General features: G+C 47.8%; 1 protein-coding gene across 3 annotated transcripts in view; it reads left to right on the forward strand.

The window, feature by feature from the left end:
* The window catches only part of Hip1 (huntingtin interacting protein 1), a 137,368-nt gene extending 132,045 nt beyond the window's left edge, over nucleotides 1–5,323 (forward strand). For all 3 annotated transcript variants that reach the window (XM_028765978.1, XM_028765980.1, XM_028765979.1), the window contains exon 31: nucleotides 788–5,323. In XM_028765978.1, coding sequence (XP_028621811.1) covers nucleotides 788–840 — 53 coding nt within the window. In that variant the 3' untranslated portion in view covers nucleotides 841–5,323. The remainder of the gene's footprint in view (nucleotides 1–787) is intronic.
* The last annotated feature ends 9,575 nt before the right edge of the window (nucleotides 5,324–14,898 follow it).

A 14,898-nucleotide genomic window follows, 5' to 3' on the forward strand; every position in this document is an offset into this window, starting at 1 on the left:
AAGAAGCCAGTGTCTTAACACTGAACTACCACCACCTTCAACCCACACATACACGTGCCTTCAGGCATGTGTACATACACACAAATGTATGCACACATGCACATACACACCCACACACAAGGCCACACTGGCCAGAAAGTGAACAAGCGTCACTGGAGAAACAGGATGTGAGAATGTTCAGCCCATCTCCGGAGCTGCGGCTGGTGGCACATGCTCCTCCGCCCAACTCTTCTGGAGTCTAAGACAGAAAAGTTGAAAGTTGGGTGTAAACTGCATTCCACAAGATGAATTCAACAACTTCAACTCTTTCAAAACTGGAAAGTAAAAAGAGGCCTGAGGATATTGCTGAGTGGTGAGATGCTGGCCTAGAATTCTTCACTTGGGAGCTGGGACCCACGGCTCAGCAGTAGAGCGTTTGACTAGAATATTCCAGTGAATTCAGATTGCCTGTCTGATCCCTGAACCTAAGGTGAAAGAGAGAACTGACTCTTGAGAGTTGTCCTTTGTCCCAACCCAGGACCCGCCATTGTCTGCTGCCATGTGTGGCTTCCTGCATGGCCAAAGTGGTTAGGTCCATCACAGGCAAGATTGTTGTTGGTTATAGAATTTGACAAACTCTGATAACCAGGCATATATTCATTACTGTGATTCCTAGATTATTCTTGGGCACAGTTAGTGACACTGTTCTACGGTAGTCATGAGCTTGAGTATCACATCCCGACAGTCTGTTGGCATGACGACAAATATACAGGAGGCTCCGTGTGATGTGTTTGGTTTTTGTTTCTAGGGACAGAAGCATCACCTTCTACTGTTCAAGAAGCAGTACCGGACAAAGAGTAGAGCCAAGCCAACGCCACGCACGTCAGAATGTAAATCCTTGTTACCCTTCTGTGACACTTCCTACCGTGGCACACCAGGTCCTTATAGGTCTCTCCAGTGACAAAAGCTAAAGGCCATCGTGTCTCTTTGTGACTCCACCTATGTTTGCATGCATGATGAGTTCTCCCCATGCCCCTGGCATACAGGCAGACCAGGGTCAGCCATGAGCAAGCTCAGGTCCACAGAAAAACAGCCACATGGCCAACCTATCTTGCCCAGTATCCTCTTCCTCACCCGTCACGTCCTTAGAGAGGCTTCTTGTCACTGGGAGCTTGGAGAGGGGACATTTTACATCTGTTCTTTTTTCCCCCCTCCTCAGTCCTTTGCATTTTCTCCTTTGCACATCCACAGAGAAGTTTGGACATCCAAACTTCTCTGGATTCCAAACTAGACTGATATCTGAGTCCACTACTGGGAAGAACACAGGAGCAGCCGGTTTCCACCTGCGCTTCCGGCAGTTTGACGGGTCCCCTAACTGCTTGTTAATTAGGCAGTCATTTGGGTCTTTTGGTTTTCTGTTTTTGAAGTTTCACACAGCCAACTTTCCCAAAAAGGGTTCCAACCCCCAGCCCCACCCTGAGCTCTGAGCCTTCTGAGAAGAAGCCCCCACCACCACCACCACCACCACCACATACCCCGTTGCGGCTCAGGCTACGCTTTGGTGCTCCAGCTCAGCGATTCGGTCAGCCAAGGCTACTCCCCAGGGTGACAATTCTCCTTGGAAGTCTGAAGCTGAGCTAGTGCCTTTACTTTCTGACCTGGATGCCAGCCCAGGGCCTCTGTCCACCTTCCCAAGCCGGGGAGCACCAGAGTTGAAAAAAAAGAATATGGTGCCAGGGGCCCAGCTGTTCCGGGGACATTCTTCTTAGGCTACTGTCACCAGGTTCACACCCACCCTGTCATGCGCTGGAACGGAGCTGGTGTGAACAGCAACACTACATCCCCAGAGTGAACTTCTTGTGCCATGTCACTTGGGTCACCTCCTGTCAAACCTAGGCAAGGCCCCAAGAGGAGCAAATATAAAGGAACTAAAAGTGGCTCCTTCCCCGTCTGCCTGCTTCTGCATCCTACTGAACCAGAACAAGATGGTTCTGTGTGGGACTTACCCAACAGGCCCACAGGATCAGACCCACTTGCTCCTGTCAGGAAGTGAACTCGGCTCGGTGTCAGATTCTTCGTATTTATTACTAACAGTCGTTACGCAGCGCCTGCCCCAGAGATGCTTGGAGCAATCAGGACCGAGGGTGATTGACCGGGCGTGCCCTCTGCCATCAGTCTTGACAGATCACAGCGCTAACGCACCATCCCTGGGCATTTCCAGGCTTGGACTCCCGAAGCAGGCAGGTTCCTTAAAGCATCGAGGAACGGGGCAAAGGAGAAAGGGGAGCACTGGCTATGCCACAGTCCCTATCACCACCCTCCCACTCTTGCCCCCATGCAGACAGGATGAGGACAGAAGGTACCCTGCCTGGACACAAGCAGGCGGACTGCACTTTGCATCCCCCAAATGGACCCCTGAATTAAGTGACCTTGTGATCCGTAGGGTGGAGCAGGGAGGTGGCTTCTTTATCTGTAGTAACACATAGGTGGCAGCCAGCGAGCACTTCTTAGCGCCTGTCCCCATGGGGCCTGGCTCAGCTTTGCTGGGTAATGGGTTGCAAAACTAATGTTTGATCACTGTGAATCATTCTTCTTCCTGCCCTACTCTGTCCTCAGTGAGCACTCCAAAAACTCCCAGAGACCCAGATGACTGCTATGACATGTGACCTCCACACTGGGGTAAAAGAGTTATCTGCATTAGAAATGGGCCCATTCTGGTGCCAGAAGAATGTTTCTTGGATCCAAGGACCAGAACACGTGACAAGTGGCATTGTTGGCTCATTTGTGCCCATGCAGCCAGCCAGTCCATGTGTTCAATCAGCTTTTCCAACGGTGGCCATAGAGTCCTTGCTTCTAGAGTCACACCCATGTGTCCCAGCGAGAGGAAGTCAAACACACAGCAATACATTGGGGTTCTCTGAATGAATGATGAGCCCATCTGAAAAGCCACTGTCATTTTAAAACCCCCAGTAACCTCTGCCTGGGTAGTGAAACCGTGACGAGCCCCCAGCACGAGCTAAGTCAGCAGCACAGAAGGGTCCCTACCTGCTTCATGTCACATCAGGACTTTGTAATAGCTCAAGTCAGAAGCTGCCTCTCGCTAGCCAGGCTGGCTAGTGTACGCCTGTAACCTTAGGCATTCAGAAGACCAAGGCAGGAAGAGCTTGAATTTACCTACCTTGTCTCAAGAAAAGAAATTAAAAACAGGTTATATATGTTTGTGTATAGAGGTTTATATAACTTGTTTTTGGAGACAAGGTCTTACTACATAGTCCTGGCTGGTCTTGAACTAGCTACATCCACCTTATTGTCCTTGAGGTCACTGAGGTTCCACTTCCTCTGTTCCCCAAATGCTGGGATCAAAGGTGTGAGCCATCTCACCCAGTCGAGACCATAATTTTTTTTTGGCTCTGCTGCCACCTAAACATGAGACTTTAACCTGGTGGCTGGACAAAGCAAACTGGAAATTCTTACAGCTCAAAAGGAACCTCATAGCCTTCCCTCCCCCGACCCCCAACGCCCCCTCAGACTTCTTGGACTAAAGTCTGCCGAGTTGAGTGTAGATAAATCCTCAAGTCAGGGAACTGAGAGCCTGGAGAGGTAGCTCAGCAGTTAAGAGTATTTCTCTCTCTTCCAGAAGACCCAGATGCAGTTCCCAGCGCCCACAGTAGCTCACAACCACCTGTAACTCCAGCTCTAAGGGATCCGATGTCCTCTGCTGCGTGCGCGCATACACAAGTACCCATGTACTTTTTAAAGACAGAATATTGACAAAGTAATGGCTTAGAGTGGGGTGAGAGAGAAGCCCAAATCCAGCTGTGTCTCATTTTGTGTTTCCTGGTGCCTCGAGATTAGGCATAGGGGTGTGCATAGAAGATCTCCTTCTGTGGGGTTAGGGCATAGCTCAAAAGGAATTTAAATAATTATACAAGGTTTGTTAATGCACATCTATAATCCTAGCATTTGGGGATCAGGCAGGGGGACTGTGAGTTCAGGTCTAGCCTGAGCTATATACTAAGACCTTATCTCAAAAACAAAATCAGACTATAATTTAAGTGGCTTATTGACTGTACTGCCCACAGCACTATTCCTAGAATCCTATGTGTCTAAGCCCTTAGCCCAGTAGCTGGGAGACTCAAACACATCCAGGGCATCCTATTTCAGGACTGGTGTGTTGAGTCAGACACCAGGGTTTATACCAGGTAACCCAGGGTCACAAGTACTTGCCATTCTGGTCACATTAGGGTGCTATGGCCTCTCATCTTAGGAGGTGTTAGTCCTCATCTTGTGTCTGGGGGAGGTTTTACTTCTTGGTCAGTGACTTGGTTGTAGAAGGGTCTCTGGCACTGTTTGACCCTCATTTTTAAAGCTGGCAAATGTGCTACTCTCAGTTGCCTTTCCATCTCTCTGGAGACCTTGCTGAAAGCAAGTCTGTGAGCCCAACATGGACCTGCCAATAAGAACGGCCCTGCCCTCTGCCGTCTTGGGTCATCTGTAGTAGCCTTCCAACCAGAGCGGGCTGTGCTTTCTCTACCAACTTGGATCATCTTCCAAGTTGGCATCCAAAAGGGATGAGCTTTGGTCGATCTTCATCATGGTGTTTCCACATTGGCCTTCCAAACAGTGGCTTTGCCCTCTCTCCGCCATCTTGGTTCCTCCACGTTGGCCTTCTAAACAGAGTGGCTTTGCACTCTTTCCACCTTAATGGTCCTCAGAGACCACACTGTCGGTAACATTGGAAACCACCATGACAGCAATTGCCAGCCATCACCAGTGATCCAGAAGAGCTGTTTGGCTCCCAAGTCCAGCCCAAACACAGGACCAGCAAACGCAGTAATGGAGTGCTTCCTCTCCCAGGAGCTAAAGCCAGGAACAGTTGGTTAGGTGTGACTGGATCCAGTTGTGAGGATAGAACCTTCCAGATGTGTATTTCAGGTGACCCTCAACTACCTCAGGTTTGAAGACCCTAAGTTAAACTTGATTACCACTCTAGGGACAAACCGAGGAATCTGGTTAAATCTTGGTGATAACCTAAATGTCTCAAGCTTATAACAAACTCTCAAACTGTGCAGGGATGGGGTTGATTTTTGTTTGTTTATGCCCGCTCCCTTCTGTTTTTAACCCTTTCTACCGTTTTCCATTAAGAGTAGTCCCTATAAGTGAATTTCACTTTTCACAGAGTGCCTACCTTCCCAGGGCAGGTAGCCACCGGCTCTTGTTTCCTTCCCCCACAGGACTTTTATTATGGAATGAAGACCTTTCTTTGTATAATGCATTGCATCTGTGGTTTCAATTTTTTTCCAATAAATATGTCAGCCTGGCTGTGGCGAACGCTGGTGATAAAGGGTCGATCAGAGTGCCCTTGAGGACTGGCCTCCAGCTTCTTGTTTCTGTGTTGATATACATTGGGGTCTGAATGACGCTTCACAATCCTTCACTCCTGTGCTAGGGTATCTGACAACCTCTTCCGACCTTGGGCTCCTGCATCTATGTGGTATGCATGCATATACTCAGGTGCACACATATACCCATAAGATATATACATTACAGGGTTTCTCTATGTGGCCCTGGGTGTCCTGAAACTGGCTCTATAAACCAACTTGGCCTTGAACCCAGAGATTTTCCTGCTTCTGCTTTCTCCTTTTTAGCAAATACTGGGGGAAAAAATACAAAGAGGGGCTAGAGAGAAGGTTGGCACTTAAAACTTGCTGCTCTTCCTGGGGACCTGGATTCAGTTCCCAGCACCCACACCAGGCAGCTCCCACCTGCCTGTAAGTCCAGCTCCAGGGAATCCGACACTAGCTTCCGCACCTCCATGCACACATCTGGTGTGTGTTCAGACAAGTATGTGTACACATTTAAAAATAACTAATTTTTAATCAATTAATTAAACATCGGTTAGTAAGCTGAAGGTGTAGTTCAATGGTAGAGTGCTTGCCTACCAAGAGCTGTGGTTTCTGCTTGCAGCATTGCAGACAATAGGAGTGTGGAGGAAGAAGGCCCATGCACACCTGTAATCCTGGCATTAGGAAGCGTAGGCAGAGGATGATACATTTGAGAGTAGTCAGGGCTACATACACAGTGTAGTACTGGAAATCGGTATCCTAGAAAAAGGGGTGTGGCGTGGTTGGGGCAGTGATCGCCTAGCATGGGGGCGGGGGTATATTGAAGAATGGTAAAAGTCCATGGTGGTTGAGAGGGATTAAACGGCAGCAAAGTGTATGTGATATTTGAAGGGGGGATTCATTGCCCTGCTTGCATCCTCAGAGGTCAGATAATCCCCAAATGGCTAGCTGCACACTGAGGAGCCAGGGAACGCATGTATTGCTCCAATGCAAGAAGCCGGAAGCCTAGTCACAAGAGGGATGGACGATCCAGCCACTGTCAGTCTAAAGGCAAGAAGGCAAGGCAGAAGCAAGAGACACACTTTCTGGGGAAGATGGAGAGACACACACTGGCTGGCTGGCTGGCTGGCTTCCTCCTGGCTCCATTGGCCAGTCTGCCTATCCAAAAGCTAGGAAAAGGGATGGGGGAAAACGATAGGAAGGAGAAGGAGGTGGGACAACAGAAGGGAAAGTTAGGGGAAGGAAAGGGAGAAGAAGGGAGAGAAAATGAGAAAGAGGAAAGAAAAAAATAAACTGTACTCACAAGACTCAAACCCACGTGCCTCTCCTTCCCCCCCCCCCCCCCCCCCCCCCACCCCCCCGCTTTCAGCCAAAAGCTAGCAGTTGATTGGGAGCTCAGAGCTGCTGCCTTGTTGCCTGGCAACCGACTGCTTTTGACGCTTCTAGCCGCTCTGTAGTGATGTAAGAGGCACGTAGTGCATGTTGGGACCGTGAGCTCTCGGCCTCTTTAGGCCTTCGCACTGCTTAGAGCTATGGGCTGCTCTAGTGAGAGGCGCCTGGTGCAGGTCCTAGGCTAAAGGCCTGCAGCCGTGGCTGGACCACTGTCCTTGTGGACCCACCTGGACTTGGTATGGTCTGGTAAGTCCCAGCTACAGCCCTCAGGCCATCTAAGGCGTCTCAGTCTGTCAAGTTCAGCTGCGGGTGGGTCAACAACAGTCCACGTAGATTGCAAGCGTTGTGTGACCGGGTTTTGTAAGGAACACAATAAGAAGGCAGATTCAAGTCCCAGGGAGTATAGTGGTGCCCGCATTTAACCCTATCACTTGGGAGATTGAGACAGTGGGATCAGAAGTTCAAGGCCAGCTTGGGATACCTGAGACCATGTCATGGACGGGGAGAATTTGATCTGGGAGTGGTGGGACATACTTATGATCCCAGCACTTAGAAGAGGACACAGTATCAGAAATTCAGAATCAGAAGTTCAAGTGCAGCTTCAACTACATAGGCAGTTTGAGACAACAGGAGACTCCGTCTCCAAAGCACTGGGGCCGGAGAGATGCTTTAACTATTAGCCATCGCAGATGACCTAAATTTGGTTCCCAGCACCCATGTCAGGAGGCTCACAACCTCCCATAACTCCACACGCAGGGAATTGGACACCCACTTTTGGATGTCTTCAGGGACCTTTAATCAAATGCATACATACACACACCACACACAAAATTATAAAAATAAAAAAAGAGCAAATAAATAAATTAAATAAATAAATAAATAAATAAAGGGTAGGCACAGGCACGGCGGTACAGGCCTATAATCTCAGTACTGGGAAGGCTGAGGCAGAAGATTCTGAAGTTCAAGGCCAACCTGGGCCAAATATAGTAAAGCTATCTGTAAAAACAAATTTGGGGCTGGAAAGATGGCTCAGTGGTTAAGAGCATTGACTGCTCTTTGAGAGGTTCTGAGTTCAATTCCCAGCAACCACATGGTGGCTCACAACCATCTGTAATGGGATCTGATGTCTTCTTCTGGTGTGTCTGAAAACAGGGATGGCGCACTCATATATATAAAATAAATAATTTTTTTTAAAAAGAAAAACAAGTTTGAAAATCACTGGAGGAGCTGTGGTGGTGAACACCTTTAATCTTAACACTCAGAGGTAGAAGCAAGCAGTTCCCTGTGAGTTCGAAGCCAGCCTGTTTTACATGGGGAGTTCCAGGAGAGTCTATGTAGAGACCCAGTCTCACTCCCCCCAGAAACCCCCCAATATAAGATATTAACTGACCCAAAGTATCTTAGCCCATAATTGCCCATTTTGTCTTTACTTCAAAACATGGACATTTGGGGCCTGGAGAGACGGCTCACCCACTAAGAGCAGTTGCTGCCCCTGCAGAGACTCCTGGTTCTGTTCCCAGAACCCACATGGCAGCTCATGACCATCTGTAACTTCAGTTCCACGAGCTTTGACACGCTCTTCTCACAGCGGGGTTACTGTGCACACATATATCTATATGTGCTTTCAGGAAAAGCACTCATATTCATTATAAATAAATAAAAGTTGTTTTTTGTCTTAAGATGTTACTCATGCTGAGCACTGTGGTCAGTTCCTTTAGTCCCAGCACTCAGAGGAGGCAGAGGAGGTGGATCTCTGTGAGCTCAAGGCCAGCAGAGGCAGGCAAATCTCTGAGTTCTTGACTAACCTTACCTACATAGCAAGTTTCAGGACGGCTAGGGCTACAGATAGTAAGAACTTGTCTCAAAAAATAATAATTCAAGTAACGTCCAAAGACTTGAAGAATGGGCTGAGCCATTAAGAGCATGTGGTTGCTTTTGCAGCAGACTGGATTCCCAGCCCCCAAATGGCAGTTCACAATGTTGTCTGTAACTTCAAGGCTCCAGGGAATCTGAGGCCCTCTCTTGACCTTTTAAAAGGTACCAGACATGTCTGTGGTGCACACATGTACAATGCATGGATACAAAAAAAACCCTGCTTACATGTAATAAAATAAACCTTTAAAATGCACTATAAGTTCTAGGACAGCCAGGGCTACACAGAGAAACCCTGTCTCAAGAAACCAAAAAAAAAAAGCACTATACTGCTGTGCAGTGGTGGGTGGCCAGGCAGTGGTGGTACACACCTTTAATCCCAGCAGTTGGGAGGCAGAGGCAGGAGGATTTCTGAGTTCGAGGCCAGCCTAGTCTTCAAAGTGAGTTCTAGAACAGCCAGGGCTATACAGAGAAACCCAGTCTTGAAAAAAACAAAAACAAAACACAAACAAAAAAACCAACCAAACAAAAAGCACTATACTGAAAGAAAAAATAAATAAGTAAAAACTACAAAAAAGAAGGAAAGAATAAAAGAAAAGGCGAATTATCTGTTCCTGGCATTGTAAAGTACTGGAATAAAAATAGTTTTATAGAGTTTCCATGATTTTGCAAGAAGAAATGAACACTAAAAGACAAAGCAGGGGCCTGGGAAGATGGCTCGGTGTTCATGAGCCTTTGCTTTGCTGCTCTTTCAGAGGACCTGGGTTCAGTTCCCAGCACCCAGGTGGTAGCTTACAACTGTCCAGTTCCGGGAGACCCAATGGCCTCTTCTAACCTCTTCATGCCCAGGCACGTATGTGGTGGTGGATACACCTACATGCAAGGAAACCGCTGAAGATAAATCTTAATAAACACATAAATAAAAGGCTCCTCCAATGCTTACAGTTTCTGTGGAGGAGGGAGAGTACTGGTGGGCGGCACGTAATGCCGGAGTTGGAAAAATTCCAACCCGGTTTAGGAGGAATAGCAAGGAAGCCTATCTCTGATCTCCCAGGAAGAGATTTCTCACAGTCCTGCAGTCTGTCAGATGACAGTGCAGGGGAGACTGAAGATGATGCTGGGAAAGACCACATTTTAAGCCGGGCTGCTTTGTTCCCTCTGGTATATTAAAGTCTGAGCCTGGGCATGTGATGTATACCTGTGATCCCAGCATTTGGGAGGCAGATGCAGGCAGATCTCCAAGTTTGAGGTTAGCCTGGTTGCCTTGTAGAGCGAGTTCCAGGACAGCCAGGGCTATGCAGAAGAAAAGCTGTCTCGAAAAACCACACACAATGAACAATCAAATTTATTTATTTACTTTTAATTTATGAGAAAGATAAAAGGGTCCAGTGATCTCAGTCCATGTTTAGGGGCCAGGAGTAGCAAGCTATGTATAATTAAAAGCAGGGTGGGGTATGGTTAATCACTGCCTGAATTCTGCTTCTGCCAAGTGGCCTGAAGAAATCCTTGTCTATTGGTGGGACAAGCAGGACTGTGCCTACTTCGGGAGTCCTCTCTATAGTGAACCAGTGCCCCCTGGTGGCAAGCAATGCTCAGCTGTTCTGAAGTACAAGGTGGTTCCAAGTTTAGAATAACTGGTGACTTTAGGCATCTTTCAGGTTAGATGCCTCAGTTCAGTTCGGAGGGGAGTGGTACACACATTAGCTTAAGTGACTGATGTCCTACATACAGAGGTAAGGAGGCGGCTCCAGTGGAGGGAGATACACAAAATGGAGGCAGGGGTATGCTGCTTTCCAACCTGCTTCCGATTTTTTGTTTGCTTCTTATTTGTCTGGTTTGGTTTGGGGTTTTTTGTTTTGTTTTTTTTCAAAACAGGTTTCTCTGTATAGTTCTAGCTGTTCTGGAACTCACTCTGTAGATCAGGCTAGCTTCTAACAGATTCTCCTGCCTTTGCCTCCCAAACCCTGGGATTAAAGATGTGAGTTACCACTTCTGGCTGCCTGCTTCTACTTAAAAAAAAAAAAAAAAAAAAACACTAAGAAGAAAACCTAATTGTGTATGTGTGTGTGTGGTCCTTTGGTGCCAGAGTACACATGTGGAAGTCAGAAGACAACTTTCTAGGGTTGGTTGTTGCCGTCTTCCATGTGGATTAAATCCAGGTCACGGGCCATTGCTGAGCCATCTATCTCCCTGCTGTTACCTAAGGTTGTGGCAAGAGAGGAGTCAGTGATTTGTAGCAAAAGCAGTTTCTGAGGCTTGTTACACTATCAAAACATTTCCTTGGCTTTTTTATCGGAGAATGTCTTAGTTTCTTCCTCACTTTTGGTTTTACAAAGAGTCGTCCTGTTCCAGTATCAAAGGCTAGCCTCGAACTCAACTATGTCATCTAGGGTGACCTTGAACTTCCGATGCCCTGCCTCCATCTCCCAAGTGTTGGGATTATAAGTGTGAATCACCACAGACTGGCCGATGGATAGAAATTTCTTCTCAACCCTCAGGCAACAGGAATCTGACTCACCTATCTGTGTCAGCCCACAGCCCACCAAGTTTACCTTTTACATAAGCCAGAGGTGACATCACAATTGAAGGGCATCACAACTACCACCACTGTGTGAGGAGGGAGGGCTTGTGCTGTGTCAGAGGTGCTTTTGCATACATGCTCGAGCACACGCATGCACAGGGGCACATGCACATGAAAGGAAAGAGAAGGAAGGAAGGAAGGAAGGAAGAAAGGAAGGGAGGGAGGGAGGGAGGGAGGGAGGAAGGAAGGAAGGAAGGGAAGGAAGGAAGGAAGGAAGGGAATGTACCCATGCACAATAGGCCATAAGCTTTGTGCTAGCACAGGAGGGGGATTTAGTCAGGGAGCTATGTAGCAATAAAGTGCTATGAAGAAGGAGCGGAAGGCAAGAATGCTCTGTAACCTTAGTCCTGCCCTCCGTAGGAGCAGCAAGTGTCTCTGAGCAGGGAGGCTGGAGGACACACAACAGCCAATCACTGTACCTTTCAAACCTCTGTATGTGACAGAAAGTTGCAAGTGTCTTTGATGCCTGTCCCCAAGAAGGTAACGCCAAATTTGAGGTGGGATATGGTAGCCCTTACCCTTGTGACCCCAGCACTCAGGAGATAAAAATAGGTCAGGAATTTTATGTAACCTCCGCTACATAGTGAAGCCAGCCTGAGCTACACTAGACCCGTCTCAAAACAACCAACCAACAACAAACCCTAAAAACTGGGCTAGAGGGATGGCTCAGCATTTGAGAGCACTTGTTCTTACTCCCTCTTCTGACCTCCACTGGCACCAGGCATACAGATGGTACATATACATGCAGGCTGGTGAAACACACGCACACACACATAAAATAGATAAAACTAACATTTAAAAAAACGTTAAAAAAAATCTCAGAACCAAATCTGCCCATTCTTCCCAGGATAACACAAGGGAAGTCTGGAGAGAATCGTGTGCTATGAGTACCCTACCTATGCCTGCTCTCTTTAGATCCTCCAAGAAGCTCTGGATGGAGGGAGGCTGAACAAGGCATAGGAATCACACAAGGCAGGAGGGGAGAGCCAGCAAGGCCATAGCAACAGAGCATCATGGCCCTGCAATCCTTTTTAAACATTTATGTGGGGCACAGTCACCCACACTTTTAACTCCAGCACTTGAGAGGCAGAGGCAGGTAGAACTCTCTAAGTTCAAAGCCAGCCTAATCTACACGATGAATTCCAGGACAGAACTACCTAATAAGATCCTATCTCAAAACAAAACAAAGCCAAGACAATTATCATTGTTGTGTGAACATGGGGCACACGCGGCCACACGTGTGTGTGGAGGTCAGAGGACAGCTTTGTGGGCTTGGTCTTCTCCTCTCACCTTTGTTTGGGTCCTAGGAAATCCAAGCCTTGATTTCATGTCAGAGTCATGGAGAATGGCTTAGCAGTAGTTAGCAACACAAACACATACATACACACATACAAACACATACACACACACACACGCGCGCACAACATATAGACTATGAAGAGATGGATAGAATATATATATGTCCGTCCATTCATACTCAGGACAACCTGCCCAAAGGTGGTACCACCCACATCTGTCTGGGCTTCCTTCCACCATAATCATTAACCAAGAAAACACCCTGCAGACTTGCCTACAGGCAACCTGATGGAGGCATTTTCTCAGTTGAGGTTTCTCTTCCCAGATAAAGCCCAACCAGCACACCTACTGAGCATCTCTTCAGCCTCCCTCCTGTGGGGAGAAGGGTGAGACAGGGTGTCCTGTAACCCAGGTTGTCCCGACCTTGCCCTATTCATTCTCCTGCCTCTACCTCCTAAATAGGAGCATTCAGCTCCGTTCACTCCACCTCTGCAGGGAAAGGGGGAAACGACTGAAAGGAGCAGGCTGGAGTTCCCAGCAGACTTGACTCACTTTGCCGTTTTGTTAACTACAATTTTCAAAAGACAAGTACAAGCCTCGGGTTGTTTGGTCATGTATTCTTCAGTCAGTGCTTCAGTGAGGCTATAAGGCCCGTGGTTCTCAACCTGTGGGTCTCCACCCACCAAGGACCATCGGGAAAACATTAGCTACACTACAAATCATAACGGTAGCAAAATTACAGTTAGGAGGTAGCAACATGTTAGAACAGCTTTATGGTTGGGGGTTATCACAACACAAAGAACTGTATTAAACTGTTAGAGCATTAGGGAGGCTGAGAACCACACAGAGTAAGACCAAGGTTGCCCAGTAAGGCTGTGTGTGTTTGTGCCTTTATGGAGAAGCCTGGGACTGCCCTCTAGTGGCCGCTATACAACAAAGCCCTTTTGGATTACGCCTCAGAAACTGAGAAAATTGGCGCTGAGCAAGACCCCCCTGTCTCTTGACTATAATCCGTGCCCACTCTGCTGATTGTCACTTACCAGTTCAGCTAGTATTTATTAACAATGTGCATTGTCTCTGAACTTTAACCCTGGCCTCTCCCCACCGCTTCTCTCTCGTCCATCCAGCCTTCCCTCCCCGGGTCTAGTCTTATCTTGCTCTTGACTGTGGAGGAACAGCACAATCTATCATCCTCAAAAAAAAGAAGACAAAAGAAGGAAGAGAGGAAAGGAGGGAGGAAAGAAGGAAGGGAAAAGGAAAAAATGTGGACTGGGAAGATGGTTCCATTGGTGGGGCACTTGCTGAGCAAGCTTGCCTGGGCACAGCAGGGAGTCCCTGTAATATCAAGCATTGAGGTAGACAGACAGACAGACAGACACACACACACATTTGGGTCTTTTTGACTAGCCATCCTAGCCAAATTGGTGAGCTCTGGGTTCAGTGAGAGATCCTGTGTCAAAAAATAAAGTGGAGTGTAACAGAGAAAGACACGTTGAGTTGACCTTCAACCTCCACGCTGTGTATATGCATGCATACATGCTTGCACACATAGATGTGAATACACACATGTACATACACAAAAGAGTCAGATGTGGTGGCGCGGGAATGTAATCCCAGCATACATTCAGGCAAAATACATTTTTAAAAATTATTTAGGCCGGGCAGTAGTGTCGCACGCCATTAATCCCAGCACTTGGGAGGCAGAGGAAGGCGGATTTCTGAGTTCGAGGCTAGCCTGGTCTACAGAGTGAGTTCCAGGACAGCCAGGGCTACACAGAGAAACCTTGTCTCGAAAAACCAAAAAAAAAAAAAAAAAAAATTTAGAGACAGGGTCTCGCTGTGTCTGGAACTGACCTCGCTGGGATTAACAGTGAGCCTCCACGCAGGGCCTGATTGACTTTTTCCAATACAGGGTCTGATTGATCGGGTTTTGTTTTAGACAAGGAGGGTCTCACTAAGTAGCCCAGGTTTACTTAGAACTCGGGATCCCCCTGCCTTCACCACTCACATGCCGGGATTACAAACGTGTGCCACCAATGTCGGCTCTGTGCCTTGATTTCTAACACCACTCTTCCGCAGTCCAGGAGCATCAGGGAAACCTCAAGCGTCAAATTCGGCTGTAAGACGGGCTGTACTTTCTTCTCTCTTTCCTTATTTTTTAGTTTTTGCTGTTTTGAGACAGGATTTATGTCTCTATGCCGCTCTGGAACTCTCTCTGTGAACCAGGCTAGGCTCAAACTCACGGAACTCCTCCTGCCTCTGCCTCCCGCGTGCTGAGATGAAAGGCGTGTACCAATACGCCTACCCAGGCTGTATTTTTCAAACCGCGGCTCTCGCGCCGCGCTCCGCAAGCTGCGGCCGTTCCTCTTTTCACCCGGCGCGCCGCGTCGAGGACAGTGACGTAGGCGGCGTCGCGCGGCGCGGTGTACCCTG

This window comes from Grammomys surdaster, unplaced genomic scaffold, assembly GCF_004785775.1.
Source record: "Grammomys surdaster isolate TR1022 unplaced genomic scaffold, NIH_TR_1.0 166, whole genome shotgun sequence".
Classification (NCBI taxonomy): domain Eukaryota; kingdom Metazoa; phylum Chordata; class Mammalia; order Rodentia; family Muridae; genus Grammomys; species Grammomys surdaster.